Source organism: Carcharodon carcharias, chromosome 4 (genome assembly GCF_017639515.1).
Source record: "Carcharodon carcharias isolate sCarCar2 chromosome 4, sCarCar2.pri, whole genome shotgun sequence".
Taxonomy (NCBI): Eukaryota; Metazoa; Chordata; class Chondrichthyes; order Lamniformes; family Lamnidae; genus Carcharodon; species Carcharodon carcharias.
This window is the reverse complement of record NC_054470.1, coordinates 191928171-191950146: the sequence shown is the minus strand read 5'-3', so window position 1 is coordinate 191950146 and position 21976 is coordinate 191928171. Positions and strand designations below refer to the sequence as shown.

At 43.9% G+C, this 21976-nt stretch overlaps 1 protein-coding gene across 2 annotated transcripts in view; it reads left to right on the top strand.

Moving 5' to 3' along the window:
* Nucleotides 1-19867, top strand: part of LOC121276847 — a 48327-nt gene extending 28460 nt beyond the window's left edge. For both annotated transcript variants that reach the window (XM_041185407.1, XM_041185408.1), the window contains 4 exons: nt 274-672; nt 4235-4603; nt 17086-17469; nt 19439-19867. In XM_041185407.1, coding sequence (XP_041041341.1) covers nt 274-672; nt 4235-4603; nt 17086-17469; nt 19439-19443 — 1157 coding nt within the window. In that variant the 3' untranslated portion in view covers nt 19444-19867. The remainder of the gene's footprint in view (nt 1-273; nt 673-4234; nt 4604-17085; nt 17470-19438) is intronic.
* The last annotated feature ends 2109 nt before the right edge of the window (nt 19868-21976 follow it).

Genomic DNA, 21976 nt, shown 5'->3' with positions numbered 1-21976 from the left:
TGACCCAGCGACAGTGAAGGAACGGCGATATATTTCCAAGCCAGGATGGTGAGTGGCTTGGAGGAGAACTTCCAGGTGGTGGTGTTCCCATCTATCGGCTGCCCTTGTCCTTCTAGATGGTTGTGGTCATGGGTTTGGAAGATGCTGTTGAAAGAGACTTGGTGTGCTGCTGCATCCTATTTCAGAGAACACACTGTAGGAAGTTTGGTGAGAAGGTTGAAAGATCTTTTACTCATTCTGTGCTCTTTTGCAATATGTCATCACGCCTCACAGGTTTCAGTAAGAATGGCTGGACCATGGAGACACCAGATAAGGTGACGGGTAGGGAAGGGAAGGCTACTGTTCTGTTCTGCAAGTTCACCCACCCTCACCCAGGATACAAAGGCAACATCACCATCACATGGTTGGAAAAGTGGACAAAAGTGGTACTATTTAGTTACACAAATTATCCATCGCTAAACCCACAGAGCGGCGGGTTTGAAAATCTGATCCACCAGAATATTGGTGAGCGTTATCGAGCGATGGGGAATCCGAGAGAGAATGATGCCTCCATATTGATCAAACAGCTGACCCTACGCGATAATTATCAGCAAAATATTTGTCTTGTGAATCTGAAGGACTATTCCAATGAAACGTCCCAAAGCTCGTTCCAAACAATTCTTGTGGTAGCAGGTGAGAACGTGTTGAAAGTTGTAACATCAGATTGTTGCCAGTTGAGATCAGAGATTCATGCAAGGAAGTAGGAGGCCATTTGGCCCATGGTGTCCATGCTGATCCCTTGAAAGAGCTATCCAATTATTGCCACTCCCCTTTCCCTCACCCCTGTTTTTTCCTGTTCATGTATATCTAACCCCTGAACCCCATTATTTTCATGATCCTCAGATACTGTAGCTGTTCATGTGCAGCAAGACCTGGACAATATCCTGGCTTGGGCTGATAAGCGGCAAGTAAAACTCACACCACATAAGTGCCAAACAATGCCCATCTCCAACAAGAGAGAATCTAACCATCTCCCTTTGACATTCAATTAAATTATCATCGTTGAATCCGCCATTATCAACACCCTGGAGATTACCAGAAACAGAACTAAACCAGCCATATAAATACTAAGCTTCCAAGAACAGGTCAGAAACAAGGAATTCTGAGGTGGGTAACTTACCTCCTACCTCATAGGAATGTATGAACATATGAATTAGGAGCAAGAGTAGGCCATTCAGCCCCTTGAGCCACATTTCAATAAGATCATGGCTGACCTGATTGTGGCCTCAACTCCACATTCCGCCTACCTCCAGCAACATTTGACTCACTTTGTTAGTCAAAAATCTATCTACCTCTGCCTTAAAACTATTCATAGGCCCTGCCTCCACTGCCCTCTGGAGAAGAGAGAGTTCCAAAGACTCATGACCCTCTGAGAGAAAAATAATTCTTCCCATCTCCGTCTCAAATGGGGACATCTTATTTTTAAACTGTGCCACATCAAAGGTTACTATGCAAAATAAGAGCTCATGCTGTAGCAGGTAACATCTTAGCATGGACAGAGCTAACAGGAAGCAGAGAGTGGGGATAAATGTGTCTTTTTCAGGCTGGCAAACTGTAACCAGTGGAATGCCACAGGGATCAGTGCAGGGGCCTCAACTAGTTACAATCTACATCAATGACTTGGACGGAGGGACCAAATGTATTGTAGCTAAATTTGCCAATGACACCAAGGTAGGTAAAAGCCCATGGGATCCAGGGCAATTTGGTAAATTGGATCCAAAATTGGCTTTGTGGCAGGAAGCAGAGGGTGATGGTTGATGGTTGTTTTTGTGACTGGAAGCCTGTGACAAGTGGTGTACAACAGGGATCGGTGCTGGGACCCTTGCTGTTTGTAGTGTACATTGATGATTTAGATGTGAATATAGGAGGTATGATCAGTAAGTTCGCAGATGACGCGAAAATTGGTGGTGTCGTAAATAGTGAGGAGGAAAGCCTTAGATTACAGGACGATATAGATGGGCTGGTAAGATGGGCAGAGCAGTGGCAAATGGAATTTAATCCAGAGAATTGTAAGGTGAAGCATTTTGGGAGGACTAACACAGCAAGGGAGTACACAATGAATGGTGGGACCCTAGGAAATATAGAGGATCAGAGGGACCTTGGTGTACATGTCCATAGATCCCTGTAGGCAGCAGCACAGGTAGATAAGGTGATTAAGAAGGCATATGAAATACTTGCCTTTATTAGCCGAGGCATAGAATATAAGAGCAGGAGGTTATGTTGGAGCTGTATAAAACGCCAGTTAAGCTACAGCTGGAGTACTATGTGCAGTTCTGGTTGCCACGCTATATGAAGGATATGATTGCACTGGAGAGGGTGCAGAGGAGATTCACCAGAATGTTGCCAGGGCTGGAGCGTTTCAGCTATGAGGAGAGACTGGATAGTCTAGGATTGTTTTCCTTAGAGCAGAGAAGGTTGAAGGGGGCCTGAGGTATACAAAATTATGAGGGGCACAGAAAAGGTAGATATGAAGAAACTTTTCCCCTTAGAGGAGGTGTCAATAACTAGGGGGAATAGATTTAAGGTAAGGGGCAGGAGGTTTAGAGGGGATTTGAGGAAAGATTTTTTTCCCTCCGAGGGTGGTTGGAATCTGGAACACACTGCCTGAGGGGGTGGTAGAGGCAGGAACCCTCACAACATTTAAGAAGTATTTAGATGAGCACTTGAAACACCATAGCATACAGGGCTACAGGCCAAGTGCTGGAAAATGGGATTAGAATAGATAGGTGCTTGATGGCTAGCACAGACACGATGGGCTGAAGGGCCTGTTTCTGTGTTGTATAACTCTATCACTCTATGACAAAGATAGGTAGGAAAGTAAGTTGTCAAGAGGAGGAAAGAGTCCACAAAGGGATATAGAAAGGTTAAATGAGGGGGCAAAAGCTTGGCAGATGGAGTATAAGATGGGAAAATGTGAACTTGCCCACTTTGGCAGGAAGAATAGAAAAGTAGTATACTATTTAAATGGAGAGAGACTGCAGAACTCTGAGGTACAGAGGGATCTGGGTGTCCTGGTACATGAATCACAATAGGTTAGTATGCAGGTACAGCAAGTGATTGGGAAGGCAGATGGAATGTTGGTGTTTATTGCAAGGGAATGGAATATAAACGTAGGGAAATGTTAATGCAGCTGGACAGGGCCTTGGTGAGACCACATCTGGAGTACTGTGTCCAGTTTTAGTCTCCTTATTTGAAAAAGGATACAATTGCATTAGAAGCAGCTCAGAGAAGGTTCACTTGATTCATTCCTGGTATGAAGGTCTTACTTTATGAGGAAAGGTTGGGCAGGCTGGGACTGTATCCATTGGAGTTTAGAAGAATGAGAGGTGATCTCCTTGAAACATATAAGATCTTGAGGGGACTTGACAGGATGGAAACCGAGGGGATGTTTCCTCTTGTGGGAGAGATTAGAACCAGGGGGCCTGTTTAAAAATAAGGGGTATCCCATTTAAGACAGGGATGAGGGGAATGTTTTTTCTCTGAGGGCCATTAGTCTGTGGAATTCTCTGTCCCAAAGAGCAGTGGAGGCTGGGACATTGAATTAATTCTAAGCTGAGTTAGATTTTTGACAGAAAAGGGACTGAAGTGGGGCAGACAGGAAAGTGGAGTTGAGACACAACCAACCCAGCCATGATCTTATCAAACGGCGGAGCAGGCTCCAAGTACCAAATGGCCTACTCCTCCTCCTAAACCCGATGTTCCCACTGCAGCTTTGAAGAAGTGCTGCACTGTCAGGAGTGCCATCTTTCAGATAGGAACATAAACTGAGGTCCCGTCTGATTGTTCAGGTGATGGAAAAGATCCCAGGGTCTTTATATGAAGAAAGACCAGTGGAGGTACCCCAAATGTCCTGACCAATATCTATCCCTCAGCCAATAGCAATGAAAAGAGATCATCTGGTCATTGACACAGTGCTGTTTGTGGGAGTTGGTTGTGTGTTGTTTAGCTGCTGTGTTTTCCATATTACAGCTGTGAATACACTTCAAAAGCACTTCATTGGTTGCAAAGCACTTTCGGACATCACGAGGTTGGGAAAAAATGCTATAAAAATGCAGGTTTTTTCTTGTATTTGTTTTAAAGGTGCCTCACTTTCTGTTTCAGTGAATATTGCCACACATACAGACATAATGTAAACTGTCTCCACAAACACTGTTGCTGAATAATGGACATTCTTTCAAATCTTTCCCTACCTCAGCTGATAAGAACAATATGGGGCCAGTGACTGGGAAGAAGGGAGATTCTGTCATGCTGCCCTGCACCTTCAGTCCTCCTGGCTGGCTTGCTAGCTCCATCACTGTCCTCTGGATGAAGGAGAATCCATACAAAGAGTCCACTGTCTTTAATCACACTCGTTCCCTCGGTGCTGGTTCTCGCGACAGTGACTCGGTTACTGTAAACGAAGGAGATCGATATGAACTGATCGGAAACACAACCCAAGGAGACGCCTCCCTAAGGATGAGGGACCTGTGGCTGAATGACTCCAGTGATTATTTCTGTCATGTGCACATCAAGCACAGGAAAGTGGAAAAGGTGACTCAGGATGTGATGAGACTACAGGTTGTTGGTAAGAAAACATCGAGGTCAGTGGTAACATGAAAGTATAACTTTTGACTGCCTGTATATTATGCCATTCAGTCATTAAATGGTCTTGATTTTTAAAAATTCATTCTTGGGTTGTGGGTGTCGCTGGCTGGGCCAGCATTTATTGCCCATCCCTAAATGCCCTTGAGAAGGTGGTGGTGAGCTGCCTTCTTGAACCGCTGCAGTCCATGTGGTGTAGGTACACCCACAGTGCTGTTAGGGACGGAGTTCCAGGATTTTGACCCAGCGACAGTGAAGGAACGGCGATATATTTCCAAGTCAGGATGGTGAGTGGCTTGGAGGGGAATTTCCAGGTGGTGGTGTTCCCATGCATCTGCTACCCTTGTCCTTCTAGGTGTAGATGTAGTAGTAGGGTCTGGTACATACAGGGTTAATGTGGGACTGAGTACAGTGCCACCCACACACTGAGATAAGTAGCTACACAGCCCAGAGCCAGGGTCAGTCTAGAGATGGACAGAGATGTGTAAAGACCTAGGATGGAGTCAGCTTCATACCTGTACCAACTACTGTATATATGTATATAGATATGAGTTGCTAATAAAGACTTGCTATTAATATACTCAAGACTACGAGGTCTAGTATCATGGTGTCCGAAGCAGGATTCTCCAGTAGAGGTTGTGGGTTTGGAAGGTGCTATTGAAGGAGCCTTGGTGAGTTGTGTTGTGCATCTTGTAGATGGTGCACACTGCTGCTACTGTGCATCAGTGGTAGAAGGAGTGAATGTTCAAGATGGTGGATGGAGTAGAGGTACAACATGTGGACTAAGACAATAAAATCTATTTCATTGAATCATAGAATGATACAGCACAGGAGGCCATTCAACCCATCATACCTGTGCTGACACTTTGAAAAAGCTATCCAATTAGTCCCACTTCAATAATAATATATTAATCTTATAGTCATAACAGCACAGAAGGAAGTCCACATCGAGTTCATGCCACCTCTCAATCCATTCAGTCCCATTCCCCTACACCAGCCTCATAGCCTGGCTTATTTCCCTCAAGTGCCAATCCAGTTTTCTTTTGAAATCATTGATCGTCTCCTCTTCCATCACCCTTATAGGCAGTGAATTCTGGCTCATTACCATTCATTGCCTATAAAACTGCTGCTTTCCATCCCCCGCTGCATCTCTTGTCCAAAAACCTTCAATCTGGTCTTTGTACCATCAACTAATGGAAACAGCTTTTATTTGTCTACCTTATCTGAACCTGTCACATCTGGTACACCTCCATCAAATCCCCCCTCAATCACCTTTATTCCAAGGAGAACAAGCCCAGCTTCTCCAACCTAACCTTGTAGCTAAAATCCCTCATCCCTGGAACCATTCTGGTAAACCTCCTCTGCACCCTCTCAAGGACCAAAACATTTTTTCTAAAGTGGGGTGACCAGAACTGGACACAATACCCTAGTTGAGGCCTAACCAGAGCTTTAAAAATGCTCAACATAACCTCCCTGTTTTTGTTCTCAATGCCTCTATTTACAAAGCCCAAGATCACATACACTTTGCTAACCACTCTCTCAATATGGTCTACCACCTTGAAAGAATAATGCACCTTCTGTTCCTGGCCACTCATTAGGACTGTGCTATTAAGTCTATATTGCTTCTCCCTATCTCTTCTTCCAAAATGCATTACCTCACAATTCTCCATCTGCTACTTGTTTGCTCGCTCTGTTAGCCCTGTTGCAGTCAACTTGTATCATCCTCATTAGTTGTCACCCCTTCAAGCTTAGTATCATTGGAAAATGTTGAAATTTTATTCTGTATTAATATCCCAAGTTATTTATCTATTTCAAACACCAGGCATGAATCAATGTGAAACATTTAGTTGACTGGAGTGTATAGATGTGAGCATGTTTGTCAACTTGGTCCCTGGCATATAATTAACAAGCCTCAGGGAAGATTCAAGATTGAAAACAACATACAGAATAATGGATTTGTAGAGGAGACACACAGTTAGTGGAGCACAGGAACATTAGGATCAGGCAGAGGCCATTCAGCCCCACAAGTATGTATCCTCATTTAACCAAAGCTGGACGATCTCTACCTTTAAAAAAAAATTCTTTCATGGAATGTGGGTGTCACTGGAAACCCAACCCTAATTATTGGTCCAACCCTAATTACCCTTGCACTGAGTGACTTGCTAGGCTATTTCAAAGGGCAGTTAAGAGTCAACCACATTGCTCTGGGTCTGGAGTCACATGGGATGGCAGATTTCCTTCCCTAAAGGACTTTAGTGAACCAGATGGGTTTTAACAACAATCGATGATAGTTCCTTGGACATCATTATTGAGACTAGACTAGCTCTATATTCCAGATTTATTAATTGCATTTAAATTCCACCAGCCATTAGTCTAGACCTCTGGATTGCTCATCCAGTAACATTGTGCCAGATTTTCCTGGAGTCCTGGCAACTCTGTGGATCTTTAAGAATGGCGGATGGGACACAGATCCCATTTGTGCTGGTAGGGGAAATGTGGGGGGGGGGTGCCTGAGAGCCTAATATTTGATAAAGCAACTGGGACAAACAAGGTGGTCCTTCTAAACAGCCAGCCTCGACATACTGGAGCCTTGTGCCTGCCTCCGATCTCCGTCCAGGGGAGGTGGGCCCAAATCTATCCTGTGCTCATGTCCCCTCCACCTTGCGCCCCTGCCCCCCATCCAACAGAGTGAAAATGGCAGCATTTAGAACACTTTTTCCCATGCTGGGTGCGCCAAGGTGGGAAATTTCCTGACTCAAGCTACCCCACTCAGGAGCAAAACTCTGGTCCATTGCCACTACGCAACCGTCTCCCTCTATTTTAACTTGAGCGGCCTGCCTTTGTTCTAAACTCTTACTCAACTAAAATCTATCATTCACAGTCTCGAAAGCTCCAACTGACCCCAGCATCCACAACTGCTTGGAGTAGCGGATTCTTGGTATCTAATATAATAAAGAGGATCTCATTTCCCTTGAGGGTCCAGATCCAATACTAAGTATCAATGTCACGAAATAAACTTTGGATACAATTTCCACTTTATATGGAAAACCTTTATTAACCTACTAAGCAACAGTACATGCTTACAACACCAGTTGCTTAATAAGACCCGCCCGCGTGCAGGAACTGGTTCTGCGGTAGCCAGTCCGCTGAATGAGTTCTTCTGCATGATTTCCCGTGACTGACCAAGTCACGCTTCCCTGGCTGCAGCAGCAATGTCCTTGGGGGCTGTGGTTTTATACTCCTTTCTGATCCTGCTCCCTTGATATATAAGGTAATACCTTGAATTGGGTCATCCGATTGGGTTTCGGTGCCTCAACAATCCCACCAAGGCTATGCAAGGCCACCTGCATGTGGTCATTTCCTGGTCTCAGCAGGAGGAGGCCAGGTGTCCAGGTGCATGCTGGCAATAGATGTCACATCTGTATCTCCATAAGGCAGGAAGAAAGCCAGTCACACATACCCAGATAGGCCGTTGCCTATGAGAGTTGCTGTAGATAGAGTGTCTGGTAGTGAGCCACTGCCTCAATGTGTGTGTGTGTCCGTCCCTGTTTAGGTAAAACTGTCTTTATTTTTAAAAAGTTAAATTTGAGCCTCAGTGATGATACCTTAGGTCAGGATTCTCTCTTTGTCCTGATGTCCTCCACGCTCCATGTTCCTACCATCTGATATTGAGCTCTCTGCGCTGGTCCATGCCACAACTGGTTACATTTTACTCATAAAAGGAAATACAAGAGACATCAAAATGACTTACAATAGTGTTCGAGTGTAAAAACGTTTCCTGATTTCACTCCCAAGTGGTTTGTATTTTAAGACAATATCCCTCTATTCTGGGCTCCTCTATCACAGCAAACAGGTTCAATGTTTTTTTGTATTCATTCACGGGATGTGGGCGTCGCTGGCTGGGCCAGCATTTATTGCCCATCCCTAATTGCCCTTGAGAAGGTGATGGTGATCTGCCTTCCTGAACCGCTGCAGTCCATGTGGTGTAGGTACACCCACAGAGCTGTTAGGGAGGGAGTTCCAGGATTTTGACCTAGTGACAGTGAAGGAACAGTGATATATTTCCAAGACAGGATGGTGAGTGACTTGGAGGGGAACTTCCAGGCGGTGGTGTTCCCATCTATCTGCTGCCCTTGTCCTTCTAGATGGTAGTGGCCGTGGATTTGGAAGGTGCTGTCTAAGGAGCTTTGGTGAATTCCTGCAGTGCATCTTGTAGATGATACACACACTGCTGCTACTGTGCATCGGTGGAGGGAATCAATGTTTGTGGATGGGGTGCCAATTAAGCGGGCTGCTTTGTCCTGGATGGTGTCGAGCTTCTTGAGCGTGTGGGAGTTGCACTCATCCAGGCAAGTAGATAGTATTCCATCACACTCCTGACTTGTGCCTTGTAGATGGTGGACAGGCTTTGGGGAGTCAGGAGGTGAGTTACTCGCCGCCGGATTCATAGCCTCCGACCTGCTCCTGTAGCCACAGTATTTAAATGGCTAGTTCAGTTCAGTTTCTGGTCAATGGTAACCCCCAGGATGTTGATAGTGGGGGATTCAGTGATGGTAATGCCATTGAACGTTAAGGAGCGATGGCTGGATTCTCTCTTGTTGGAGATGGTCATTTCCTGACACTTGTGTGGTGCAAATGTTACTTGCCACTTGTCAATATCCAAGCCTGGATACTGTCCAGGTCTTGCTGCATTTGGACATGGACTGCTTCAGTATCTGAGGAATCACGAAAGATGGTGAACATTGTGCAATCATCAGCGCACATCCTCACTTCTGACCTTATGATGGAAGGAAAGTCATTGATGAAGCAGCTGAAGATGGTTGGGCTGAGGACACTACCCTGAGGAACTCCTGCAGTGATGACCTGGAGCTGAGATGACTGACCTCCAACAACCACAACTATTTTCCTTTGTGCTAGGTATGACTCTGACCAGTGGAGAGTTTTCCCCCTGATTCCCATTGACTCCAGTTTTGCTAGGGCTCTTTGATGCCACACTTGGGCCAAATGCTGCCTTGATGTCAAGGGCAGTCACTCTCACCTCACCTCGGGAGTTCAGCCCTTCTGTCCATGTTTGAACCAAGGCTGTAATGAGGTCAGGAGCTGAGTGGCCCTGGCAGAACCTAAACTGGGCATCAGTGAGCAGGTTATTGCTAAGCAAGTGTCGCTTGACAACGCTGTTGATGACCCCTTCCATCACTTTACTGATGATGGAGAGTAGACTGATGGGGCAGTAATTGGCCGGGTTGGATTTGTCCTGCTTTTTGTGCGCAGGACAAAACTGGGCAATTTTCCACTTGGTTGGGTAGATGCCAGTGTTGCAGCTGTACTGGAACAGCTTGGCTAGGGGCGTGGCAAGTTCTAGAGCACAAATCTTCAGTACTATTGCTGGAATATTATCAGCACCCTTAGCCTTTGCACAATCCAGTCGTTTCTTGATATCACGTGGAGTGAATCGAATTGGCTGAAGACTGGCATCTGTGATGCTGGGGACCTCCAGAGGAGGCCAAGATGGATCATTGTCAGGAAGAGATATTAATGTATATATTGTTATTGGAAATTTTTTTTTTATTAAATAAAAGTTTAAACTGTGTAGTTGTTAATTTGGCTAAAGCCAGCTAGCCTGGGTGCTTTGATGTACAGTAGTTTTAAGATGTAAACAGTAAGGAAGAGGTACATTTGCATTTTGTTGAATGGAGCATTCAAAGGTGGGAGTGAAATCTTGCACCTAGCTAGGAGACACCAAGCAATGTTTATATTACTAATAAAATTGGTATTATAGAGTCATAGAGGTCTACAGCACAGAAAAAGGCCCTTCGGCCCATCGAGTCTGCACTGGTCAAACAAGTACCGAACTATTCTAATCCCATTTTCCAACACTAGGCCCATAGCCCTGTATGCCATGGCATCGCAAGCGCACATCCAAATACTTCTTAAATGTTATGAGGGTTTCTGCCTCTACCACCCTTTCAGGCAGTGAGTTCCAGATTCCCACCACCCTCTGGGTAAAAAAATTCTTCCTCACATCCCCTCTAAACCTCCTGCCTCTTACCTTAAATCTAAATTGAATTGAAGTATTATTACTGTTCCTCCCTTCTGCCTGTGACAGCGGTAGTTTTAATTTCTAATTTAATTTGTTTCCATTAGCATCCTTTCCCTTATTTAAATGGGTCATGGTCTGTTTCCCAAACCTCTGTTTATGAGGTCCAATGTTAAAAATAACCACACACCAAATTCTTTAAGATGAAATAAAACGAGGATTTATTAACACTTTCAAAACCCGAGGAATGGATCACGACACACATTCACACCCACGAGCATACAGAGGCAGAGAAAGAAAGGGAAAGTAGTCACAAATCGTGAGTTACTTAAAAAAAAATCAAAAGGTATTGGCATCAATTCACATGAGTAGATCCAGTAAGTCAATGTCCAATGAAGGTTCTTTTAGGTGGCTTGGTCTGGCAGAATTCCTGGTCTTAGTCCTAGGAACTTGGTTGAGGCAGTTGAAGATGCAGCAAAGTATTTTTGTATTCTGGAAATTAGTTCACTTTGTAGGCGAGAAACAGCATTCTTTCCTGAGATCAGACTTTGAGAGAGATGGAGGTCAGAGGCAGGCTCCTAGCCTGGAATCCTGTTTTTACTCTTCTGATGTTAAACAGCAACTGAAGGCACAGTCCAAAGCTGTGTAATTAAAGCAGCCTTTGTCCAGAGTTAGCTGGTGCATACATCTCATGTACTAGTTCCTTGGGTTGGCTTGGCTGGAATGTTCATACAATGCAAGGAGTGTCATGTTCCAGGAGGTTGATGGATCAGTCTTTGCCCATTTTTAAAAACAGAATTTAAACAAGAGAAAATGGAAGAGAAACAATTTTTTCTCAGCATGACACTCACATTTTTCCACATTATACACCATCTGGCAAATTTTTGTTCCCTCACTTAAACTCCCTGTATCCCTTTTCAGACTCTTTGTGCCCTCATCACAAATTGCTTTCCCATCTATCTTTGTATCGTTAGCAGATTTGGCTGCAATACACTCGGTCCCTTCATTCGAGTTGTTAATATAGATTGTAAATAGTTGAAGCTCAGCACTGATCCCTATGTCACCCCTCAAGCCTGGAGCTTGCCAAACTGAAAATGACACATCCCAACTCTCTGTCTCTTGTTAGTTAGCCAATCCTCTTCAGAGCCACAATTTCTTCAAATCCGAGTTTTCCATCTCTGGAACCAGGAAAGCATCATAGCAAAAGCCTACATCTCTAATAGTCTTCGGCATCTGTTTCAGCTTCTATATAATCCCCTCCCACATTACTCCAGTATTTTCACTAGTCCAGATTTTGCAGCGGTCACGATGGCAAAACTGTTAGCTTTCACTGTCGTAACTCTGCTCAAACTGACAGCAACTTTTGGAGTCCACACATAGGCAGAATAACGCAGGAATCCAGAAGTTGCTGTCAATTACTCCATGCTTCTCAAAAGGGTGCTCTCGGGGCACTGCCAGACTACAATCAATGGGAGATAGATTAATCAATGTGAAATTGCATACTTATGCTGTTAGTCTCACTGCCGAAACCCTTGAAAAGATTACACCTTGTTAAATGAGGTGTAACTGAGCTTTTAACAGTGTATTAATTTCATAACTACTGCTAAACACTTTCACTAGCCCTGAAAAGCTAATTTAATATTTGTGGAATGTAAAATTTCTCCATTATGATAAAGAAATCCATTTATTTTTAAAATAATTTTCTTAAAAGCTTATCTTCATTTTAACTTATCTCTTAATCCAATCATAATAATCAATTTCACTGCCTGAAAATATTCTTCACTTTTAGTTAATTTAAGTGCTGTTAACCTCGTGGCTTGCTACGTGTGATTGGCTGTTTTACCTGCTTGCTGACATCACTGTGGCCATCCACCAAGAGACCCACTTGACTTGGTACCAGGTTTAAACTGACATTGGGAAAGGGGAAGTTCACACTACAGAAATCGCTAGATCTATGTGGGCAGCTTTCTCCAAGGTCAGCGGCAAACACCATTATTTCTATGATAACACAAGATCTAGCCCTTTGTTCAAGTCTCTTGGCATGTTCAAGTCGAACCTATTGTTCTTAAGTCTTGCTTCAAATTTCACACACTGTTGGCAGACAGCCTTCAAGTCATTGGTATCAAAATGCTGAACTAGCCTTGAACTTGGATAATATTAATGGACTCAGAAAGGACCTTTGCCTGACTCCCAAAGCATAGCAACTTGCCTCTTTTGATCATAGGTGACCTAAGGCACAAGCTTTAAGTGCAAAAACTGTAAAGTCCCGAGATTTATGGCTAGTATAACAACAGACCTGGATCATTGATGATCATCCTAAATGCAAACAACTGACAACTACAATGCTTCACCCTTAAGAAGCACATGCAGAGATGTGGAGACTGGTTGACAGTCTGGTGCTCAATCTCAAAACTACTTCCTGAGTTTGCCAGAACCAACAAATTAAAATAGATCTAAGAATGAAGACACGCCAGTTGAAACATGAGGTTTAGAGCAAATAGCCCATCTGTTCAATCACAGAACTTGTCTGACTTACACAACTTATGAGTCTACAATGAAATGTATTTAGCATCTTCAGTAAAGCATTTAACCAGGGAATTTACGAAATCAGGATTCTTCTTTGATCCAAGGATTTCCTAGTCTATCAATGATCAGATCCCAATCTTAAATTTTATTTCGTTCATGCCTTATTTTAACATGGTTACTTTTTCCCACTGTTTCTCAAGTTGCCCAGCACAACGCAGGTGGAATACAGCTTCCATAGAATTATTTCTTTGGATGTACACGGCTGCATGACGGCCTTTCTCTTTAATTCTCCCAGCTTTTTTCTCAGGCAGTGCCTTCCTCTGATCTCTCTTGCCCAAATGAAGCACAAATACATTTTTTTTTTGGCTGAAATCAGGAATGTACCATATGAAGAGCTGTAGAAAAAAAATCTCCATTTGACATTGCAGGGCAACCATAACATTTTTAAAACGATAAATAATCTGATTTAAGGTTAAAAAGCTCAGTTGTGATGCAGGAGCCCTTTTGCCTATCCAAAATAAAATAACTCAAACCGATTTGTATAAAAATATTTCGCCATTTAAACTACTTTTTGTTGGCGCAGCCCATTGCGAAGTTTTCCAACTGGTTTCGGATAATCTCAAATTGGGGATATATGCTGCATCAATCTGCTTCTCATTGCAACTTCCAAGCCTTAGGAAAGAAGCTTTTCCCCTTGATCTCTATTCAGTTTAATCAACTGGCCTCAAGTATAAAAGGATTGGATCATAATGCGCTGTGGTCATGGTCTTCATCATGTTAACTCTAAAAATAATTGATAGATGGTATTTATTTCATCCACAATTGGTAGGATTATCTTTTTTAACTACATATATTTTGAGTTTCTTAACTTAAATATAGAATACTTTAAAATTGAGTTTCTAAATGTGACTGGAGTACATAAATAAATTTACTATTTGACCTCAGTAAAAATAATGAGGAGAGTGAACCATTGCACACCTCTTCTGCATTTTATTAAATTAACAGCAGCCAAAATCTTTCGCTTTTGCAGTTAAAGTAAAAACAAAGAGAAAAGAATCTCTCAGAAAACTGAGTTTAGCATTAACAGAATGTTACCATTTGTCAATGGTATCTTACTTATGCGATGAAATGGAAAAATTTAGCAAATGTTTAATGGTTTTATCACATTATTATATTAACATGACATTCTGATAGTAGCAATATAATAGTACAGAAATTATGTAACATACACAAAATTCATACTCAGCTGGTTAACGATATATACAGTATTAGTCAATTAAAAATATTTACACCATTGAGCAACATTAGACGGTGAATACTCACCTGATGAAGTTGTTGATGTGGATGAAGACGAGGAATCAAGTGGAGGTCCAAATAGTGGATCCAGTGAAAATAGGTCATTATTGACCCTTCTGGCATTGGGGGTGATGGAACACTATGTAAAGGGTTTTACTGTTAGAAAAGGTGGAGTTCAAAGGGCTTGGTGATACAATGAGAATTTACATTCAAAGAGAAAGGCTAGGTATATACAGAAGGGAGTTTGTATGTGCAGGGCAGAGGCATGTAAGATCTAAGCCTGTAAGTCGACAACTGTCTGCAAAGGAACAAATTGAAAGAAACCTCATTTTGAATTCATAAGATGAAAATGCTTTGCCTGGTGTCTGTTTAAGTCTATTGGTTATTGTTGTCTTAATGGAGATTAATACTGGAATTTGTTAAAAGTTATGATAGTGGTAATTTGTAGCCTTGTGAATGCATTTAATTTGTTGTAATTTAATAAATGTTTCATTTAATTTGATGTAAAAACCTCTTGAGAACTGGTGGTCTTATTCCTGAATTCAGAGCTGCAACTCAAAACATATCAATTGAAAATATAGGTTATGACAGTTGTTTAACGTTTCCTTCTGGGGTTTTAAATAACTCAGTCTTTACAAACTGCTGTGTCACAACATCATCCACTCAGCACTTCTGGCTTAAGGTTGTAGCAAATGCTTCAGCCTTATCTTTTACACTGATGTGCTGGGCTCCCCCTGTCATTGAGGATGGGGATATTTGTGGAGCCTCCTCTTCCAGTGTCCACCACCATTCATGACTGGATGTGGCAGGACTGCAGAGCTTAGATCTGATCTGTTGGTTGTGGGATTGCTTAACCCTGTCTATCACTTGCTGCTTATGCTGTTTGTCACGCAAGTAGTCCTGTGTTGTAGCTTCACCAGGTTGACACCTCATTTTTAGGTATGCCTGGTGCTGCTCCTGGCATGCCCTCCTGCACTCTTCATTCAACCAGGGTTGATCCCCTGGTAATGGTAGAACTGGGGATATGCTGGGCCATGAGGTTACAGATTGTGGTTGAGTACAATTCTGCTGCTGCTGATGTTCCACAGTGCCTCATGGTTGCCCAGTCTTGAGTTGCTAGATCTGTTCAAAATCTATCCCATTTAGCACAGTGGTAGGGCCACACAACACGATGGAGGGTATCTTCAATGTGAAGGTGGGACTTTGTCTCCACAATAACTGTGCAGTGGTCACTCCTACCGATACTGTTATGGACAGATGTATCTGCAGCAGGCAGGTTGGTGAGGATGAGGTCAAGTATGTTTTTCCCTCTTGTTGGTTCCCTCACCAATTGCTGCAGACCCGGTCTAGCAGCTATGTCAGTTAGGACTTGGCCAGCTCGGTCAGTAATGGTGTTACTGAGCCACTCTTGGTGATGGACATTGAAGTCCCCCACCCAGAGTACATTCTGCACCCTTGCCACCCTCAGTGCTTCCTCCAAGCAATGTTCAACATGGATGAGCACTGATTCACCAGCTGAGGAAGGGCGGTACATGGTAATCAGCAGGAGGTTTCCTTGCCCATGTTTGACCTGATGCCATGAGAATTCATGGGGTCTGGAGTCGATGTTGAGGACTCCCAGGACAACTCCCTCCCGACTGTATACCGCTGTGCTGCCACCTCTGCTGGACATGTCCTGCTGGTGGGACAGGACATACCCAGGAATGGTGATGGTGGTGTCTGGGACATTATCTGTAAGGTATGATTCTAAGAGGATGACAATGTCAGGCTGTTGCTTGACTAATCCGTGAGACAGCTCTCCCAATTTTGGGACTAGCTTTCAAATGTTAGTAAGGAGGACTTAGCAGGGTGAACAGGGCTGCAAATGCCATTGTCATTTCCATTGGTCTGTCTGGAGTCACATGTAGGCCACACCAGGTAAGGACAGCTGATTTCCTTCCCTAAAGGGGATTCGTGAACCAGATGGGTTTTTACAACAATCAGCAATGGTTTCATGGTCATTATTAGACTTTTAATTCAAATACCACCATCTGCCGTGGTGGGATTCGAACCTGGGTCCCCAGAGCAGTACCCTGGCTCTCTGGATTATTAGTCCAGCAACAATAGCACTACACCATCGCCTCCCCTTTATCAAACTCTATCATCCCCACTCTATCAAACCACTTTTCTTTTTTAGACACTACAATTTACCCTGGTATCATTCTGGTGAGTCTGTGCGAAACACCAACCTCCTCATATCCCCCCATGAACCCCAATTTACCCCTCATGAAATGGTTGAACATACTCCTCTGAGGCAGACAAAATGTTTATCTGAATAAAGAGCGTCGATGTGAGCGTGGTGTTTAACTTTGGCACAGGTTTATAATGAACAAGCTGGAGATTAAAAATCTCACAGCTTTACGGCTTATTCTGAATTCACGTTTATAATTCCTTAGGTTTTTACTAATTTCCCTCCCCAACAGCGCTGTGGGTGTACCTACACCACACGGACTGCAGCGGCTCAAGAAGGCAGCTCACCGCCACCACCTTCTCAAGGGCAACTAGGGTTGGTCAATTGACACTCACATCCCGAGAATGTTTACCTGCATTTCTCTTTCTTCCCCAAGCCCCAGCTGCTATCCTGGAGCTGTCAGCTGTGGGCGATGATACAACTGGAAAGACCATCGTGTGCAGGGTTGAAGGGGAGCCACCTGCCAACGTCACGTGGATCGACCCTGAAAACAGCACGGTGCCCGGGGACAGCAGTGACACAACAGTCACCCGAGTGACGGGCAAACACCAAACCATAGGAAAGTTCCTTATCCCGAAGCTGAGAGGGACATACAGCTGCGTGGCTGTAAACGAACACGGGAGGGACGTCAGTCAGATCCACTTAGCCATGGCTGACAAAAATTACTTGGATTTCATAATCGGAATGCTGTGCCTGATCCCGCTGGTTAAATTTCTCCTCCTTCTGATAACGGGGATCATTCTCTTCAACAAAATAAAAGGTATGTCCCCTCTGCCTTTGCCCATTTTGTGATTTTAAGCCAAAATGAGCAGAAATTCTCCGCTTAAATACGACTGAAAATGATAAACCTGCCTCTCCTGCCCTTGATAAAGGCGTGGTGGCAGAGCGGTAATGTTACTGACTCCGGTGACACAGAGGGCTGGACTAATACTCTTGAATCATGGGGCAGAATCTTCGGCTCGGCCAGCAATGGGGGGGGTGGGGGGGGTGGTGCGCACGGTGACGTTGGGCGTGACGGTTTCACATGAGGGGCCATGTCATAAAATTTTTTTCAACACTTTTACTAAACTGTTTAAACTTAAAACTAATGCCTCAGGGAGATTCCTGCGCTCTTTTGTGCGTGACGGTTTCACATGAGGGGCCATGTCATCAAATTTTTTTCAACACTTTTACTAAACTGTTTAAACTTAAAACTAATGCCTCAGGGAGATTCCTGCGCTCTTTTGTGCGCTTGCGTGAAAGAGAGCACTCCCAACTCAGGCAAACCCCCCACCCAACCCCCCTGCCCGCACAGGGAGTGCACACAGCGTTTCTGGGCACGGGTCACACCGGGCGGGCCTTAATTGGCGTAAAATGTCGTCATAACGTAAAATGATGGCGCCCAGCCGATCGGGGGCGCTGATTGGCTGCGCTCTCACCCGTCCCCACGCCCGCACAACCTGCCCGTTGGGGACAAAATTCTCCCCATGAGTTCAAACTCCACCACGGCAGCTGTAGAAATTTAAATCCCATTAATTAATAATTCTAGAATAAAATACTCATCTCATTAATGACAATGAAGCTACCAGGTGGTCATTAAAAACCCATCAGGTTCACTAATGTCCTTTAAGGAAGGAAATCTTCTGTCCTTACCCGTCATGGCCTACACATGGACTCTTAACTGCCCTCTGAAATGGCCTAGGAAGCCCACTCACTACAGAAGAAAGCACTCTGTCCTACACCACATGGACTCAGCACTTCAGGAAGATGGATCACCACCACCTTCTCCAGGGGAGTTAGGGAAGGGCAATAAATTCTGGTCTTGCTCACATCCCAATATCAAATGAAAAAGAGTGAATACACCAAACATTTAAAACACACTATCTATTTGTATCTAATATCAACATGAATATTTTTATACACACCTGTCAGATCTCACGTGGCATTGTTCATGTGAGTCAGAGGATGTGATAAAGTGTGACATCCATAGTGTGACAAGAAGTTACTGGCAAGACGCAGCATTTATTGCCCATCCCTAATTACCCTTGAGAAGGTGGTGGTGAGCTGCCTTCTTGAACCGCTGCAGTCCATGTGGTGTAGGTACACCCACAGTGCAGTTAGGGAGGGAGTCCCAGGATTTTCACCCAGCGACAATGAAGGAACGGCGATATATTTCCAAGTCAGGATGGTGAATGGCTTGGAGGGGAATTCCAGGTGATGGTGTTCCCATGCATCTGCTGCCCTTGTCCTTCTAGATGGTAGTGGTCATGTGTTTCGTGTGCTGTTGAAGGAGTCTTGGTGAATTCCTGCAGTGCATCTTGTAGATGGTACACACTGAAGCCACTGTGCATTGGTGGTGGAGGGAGTCAATGTTTAAGCTGGTGGATGGATGAGGTGCCAGTCACACAGGTTGCTTTGTCCTGGATGGTGTCGAGCTTCTTGAGTGATGTGGGAGCTGCACTCATCCAGGCAAGTGGGGAGTATTCCATCACACTCCTGACTTGTGCCTTGTAGACAGTGTACATGAATAATATTTCCCAAATAAAACCTCTACAATCTTCTGTGTCCTTCAAAAATCTTAAGCATATTCCTCAACTTTGAGTTTAGAGATGTGGCCTTACTTTATAGTGCTAATTCCAATTTCAATATTATCTTATATATTAAATATCTCATATATAGTAAACCTAAATTACTGAATGTCTATTGGACTAATTTCAGTTGAATATTTACTCTTCTCTTTCTTTCCACAGATTAAGTGACCGTTCAACCTGAGGGCTAGAAAACATCTGTGACCCCCATATGACCCTTTGTTGGTCTCCTGTTTCTCTGCACCAGGCACCAATCCTGAGTATGATGCACAATATGGCACCTACAGTATTAGTTTGCCATGCCTTTTTCTCTGTTAATATTTCTCTCTCCAGGCTGATGCTCCCGCTGCAGTGCTGAGGGGGTGCTGCACTGTCAAAGGCAGGACTTTTCTGATGGGGTGTTAAACCAAGGCGCCATCTGACCTTTCAGGTGGACATAAAAGATCCCACAGTCACTTGTTTTAAGGGCGGCCAAATTACTACTATCGTTGATAGAGCTGATCTGCAGACACTTTCTGGGTGGAAACATTAAGTTTATTTACAACATACTCACCAGCAACTACACATGTGCTTTCAACTCCAACTCTATCTCTGCACTGACAGCTAGAGGTAGCCTATGCTACTCTCCTATTGGTTACTACAGATCATGTGATCTTCCTTAACCAGTATTATTCTTAAAGGTACATTACACACTAAATAAAACCATAATTACTACATCATTATTTTGAAGAAGAGCTGGTGTGTTCTCCTGGGGTCCTGGCCAATATTTCACTCTCAACCAACATGACTAATGCAGATTATATAGTCGATATCTCATTGCCATTTGTGGGAGCTAGTGGTGTCGTGGTAATGACATTGGATTAATAATCCAGTAGGCCCAGGCGTTTCAATTCAATTAATTATTAAATCTGGACCTATATAACTCATCTTGGTAATTGCCTCCTTTCAGGAAGGCCTTGTGCCAACTTACCAGGCTCATGGCATGGACCTTCCCCTGGCATTGAGGACATGAATTTCCTGTTCTTCTAGCTGGCCTCTTGCGCCTCGCCATTGGAAGATGTGCCCAGGCCTTATGGTCTGGAATTGTCCTCTGTCTCTCCGTCCCTCTTCTAAAACCCTGACCCTGACCACCTTCCGGACATTTCCTTCATTTTTTTTCTTCCAAGTCTGTGCAGCACTTTTGGGATATTTTCTACAGTAGGTCTGTTATATAAATGCACCTAGCGTTCTTAATGTCAATTTGAAGAGGAAATATCATTTATTGTCATTACAGCCCCATCTAAAGGTTACAGTACACCCAGAGAGCCTGACTTCCTGCTTCAATATGCACAATATCCAGGCTTGGGCTGACAAGTGGCAAGTAACATTCACACCACCCAAGTGCCAAGCATTTGACATTCAATGGCAGTACTTTTGCTGAATCCCCCAGTGTCAAAATCCTTGGGGTTAGCGTTGACCAGATATTGAACTGGACATACAAATACTGTGGCTGCAGAGCAGGTCAGAGGCTAGGAATCTTGTGGTGGGTAACTCACCTCCTGACTCTCCAGGCCCTGTCCACATTCTACAAGGCACAAGTCAGGAGTATGATGGAATACTCCCCACTTGCCTGATGAGTGCAGCTCCCACAACAATCAAGGAGCTTGACACCATCCAGGACAAAGCAGCCCGTTTGATTGGTACCCCATCCACAAACATTCGCTCCTTCAACCACCGACGCACAGTAGCAGCAGTGTGTACCATCTGCACTGCAGCAACTCACCAGGACTCCTTCAACTACACCTTCCAAACCCTCAACCTTTAGCACCCAGAAGGACAAGGGCAACAAATGCACCTGCAAGTTCCCCTCCAAGTCACACACTATCCTGACTTGGAAATATATTGCCGTTCTTTAACTGTCACTGGGTCAAAATCCTGGGAGTCCCTCCCCAACAGCACTGTGGGTGTACCTACACCACATGGACTGCAGCGGTTCAAGAAGGCAGCTCACCACCACCCTCTCAAGGGCAATTAGGGATGGGCAACAAATGCTGGCCCAGCCAGCAAAGCCCACGCCCCATGAAAGAATAAAGAAAAGACAATTAGATGGAGCATCTGCTGTTAATAGTGGGGTGGAGAGAGGGGTGGGAAATTCACAAAAGGATCAGAATCAGACATTGAACATAGGAAGGGGGGGAGGCCATTCAGTCCTTCAAAACTGTTCCAGCAGTCAATGAGATCACAGCTGATCTGTCTCCTGGTTCCAGCCACCCACCTTAACTCCATGCGATTTAATGCTCTTTGGCAGCAAAAAATTATCAACTTCTGATATAAAATTATTAATTGAATTAGCATCTACTTTTTTTAATGGGACAGGGTACCAGACTTCTACCATCCTTTGTGAAGAATGTTTTTTTAACTTCGCTGCTGAATGGTCTGGTTCTGATTGTAAGGTTATATCCCCTTGTCCTAGACTCCACATCAGCAGAAGCAGTTTCACTCTATCTACCCTCTCAATTCTTTTTAAAATCTCAAAGAATCTCAATCAAATCACTCCTTCCACATTCCAGTGACTACAATCTGTAAGTTTCATGGTTCAGGAGTCACAGATTACCCCAGATAGGCAGTCCAGAACTCATAAGTGATTTTAAGGACATTTATTAAGTTTATTAAGAAGCGACAGTTTAGATACTATGCATGAACTAAATAAACAGGAAACAC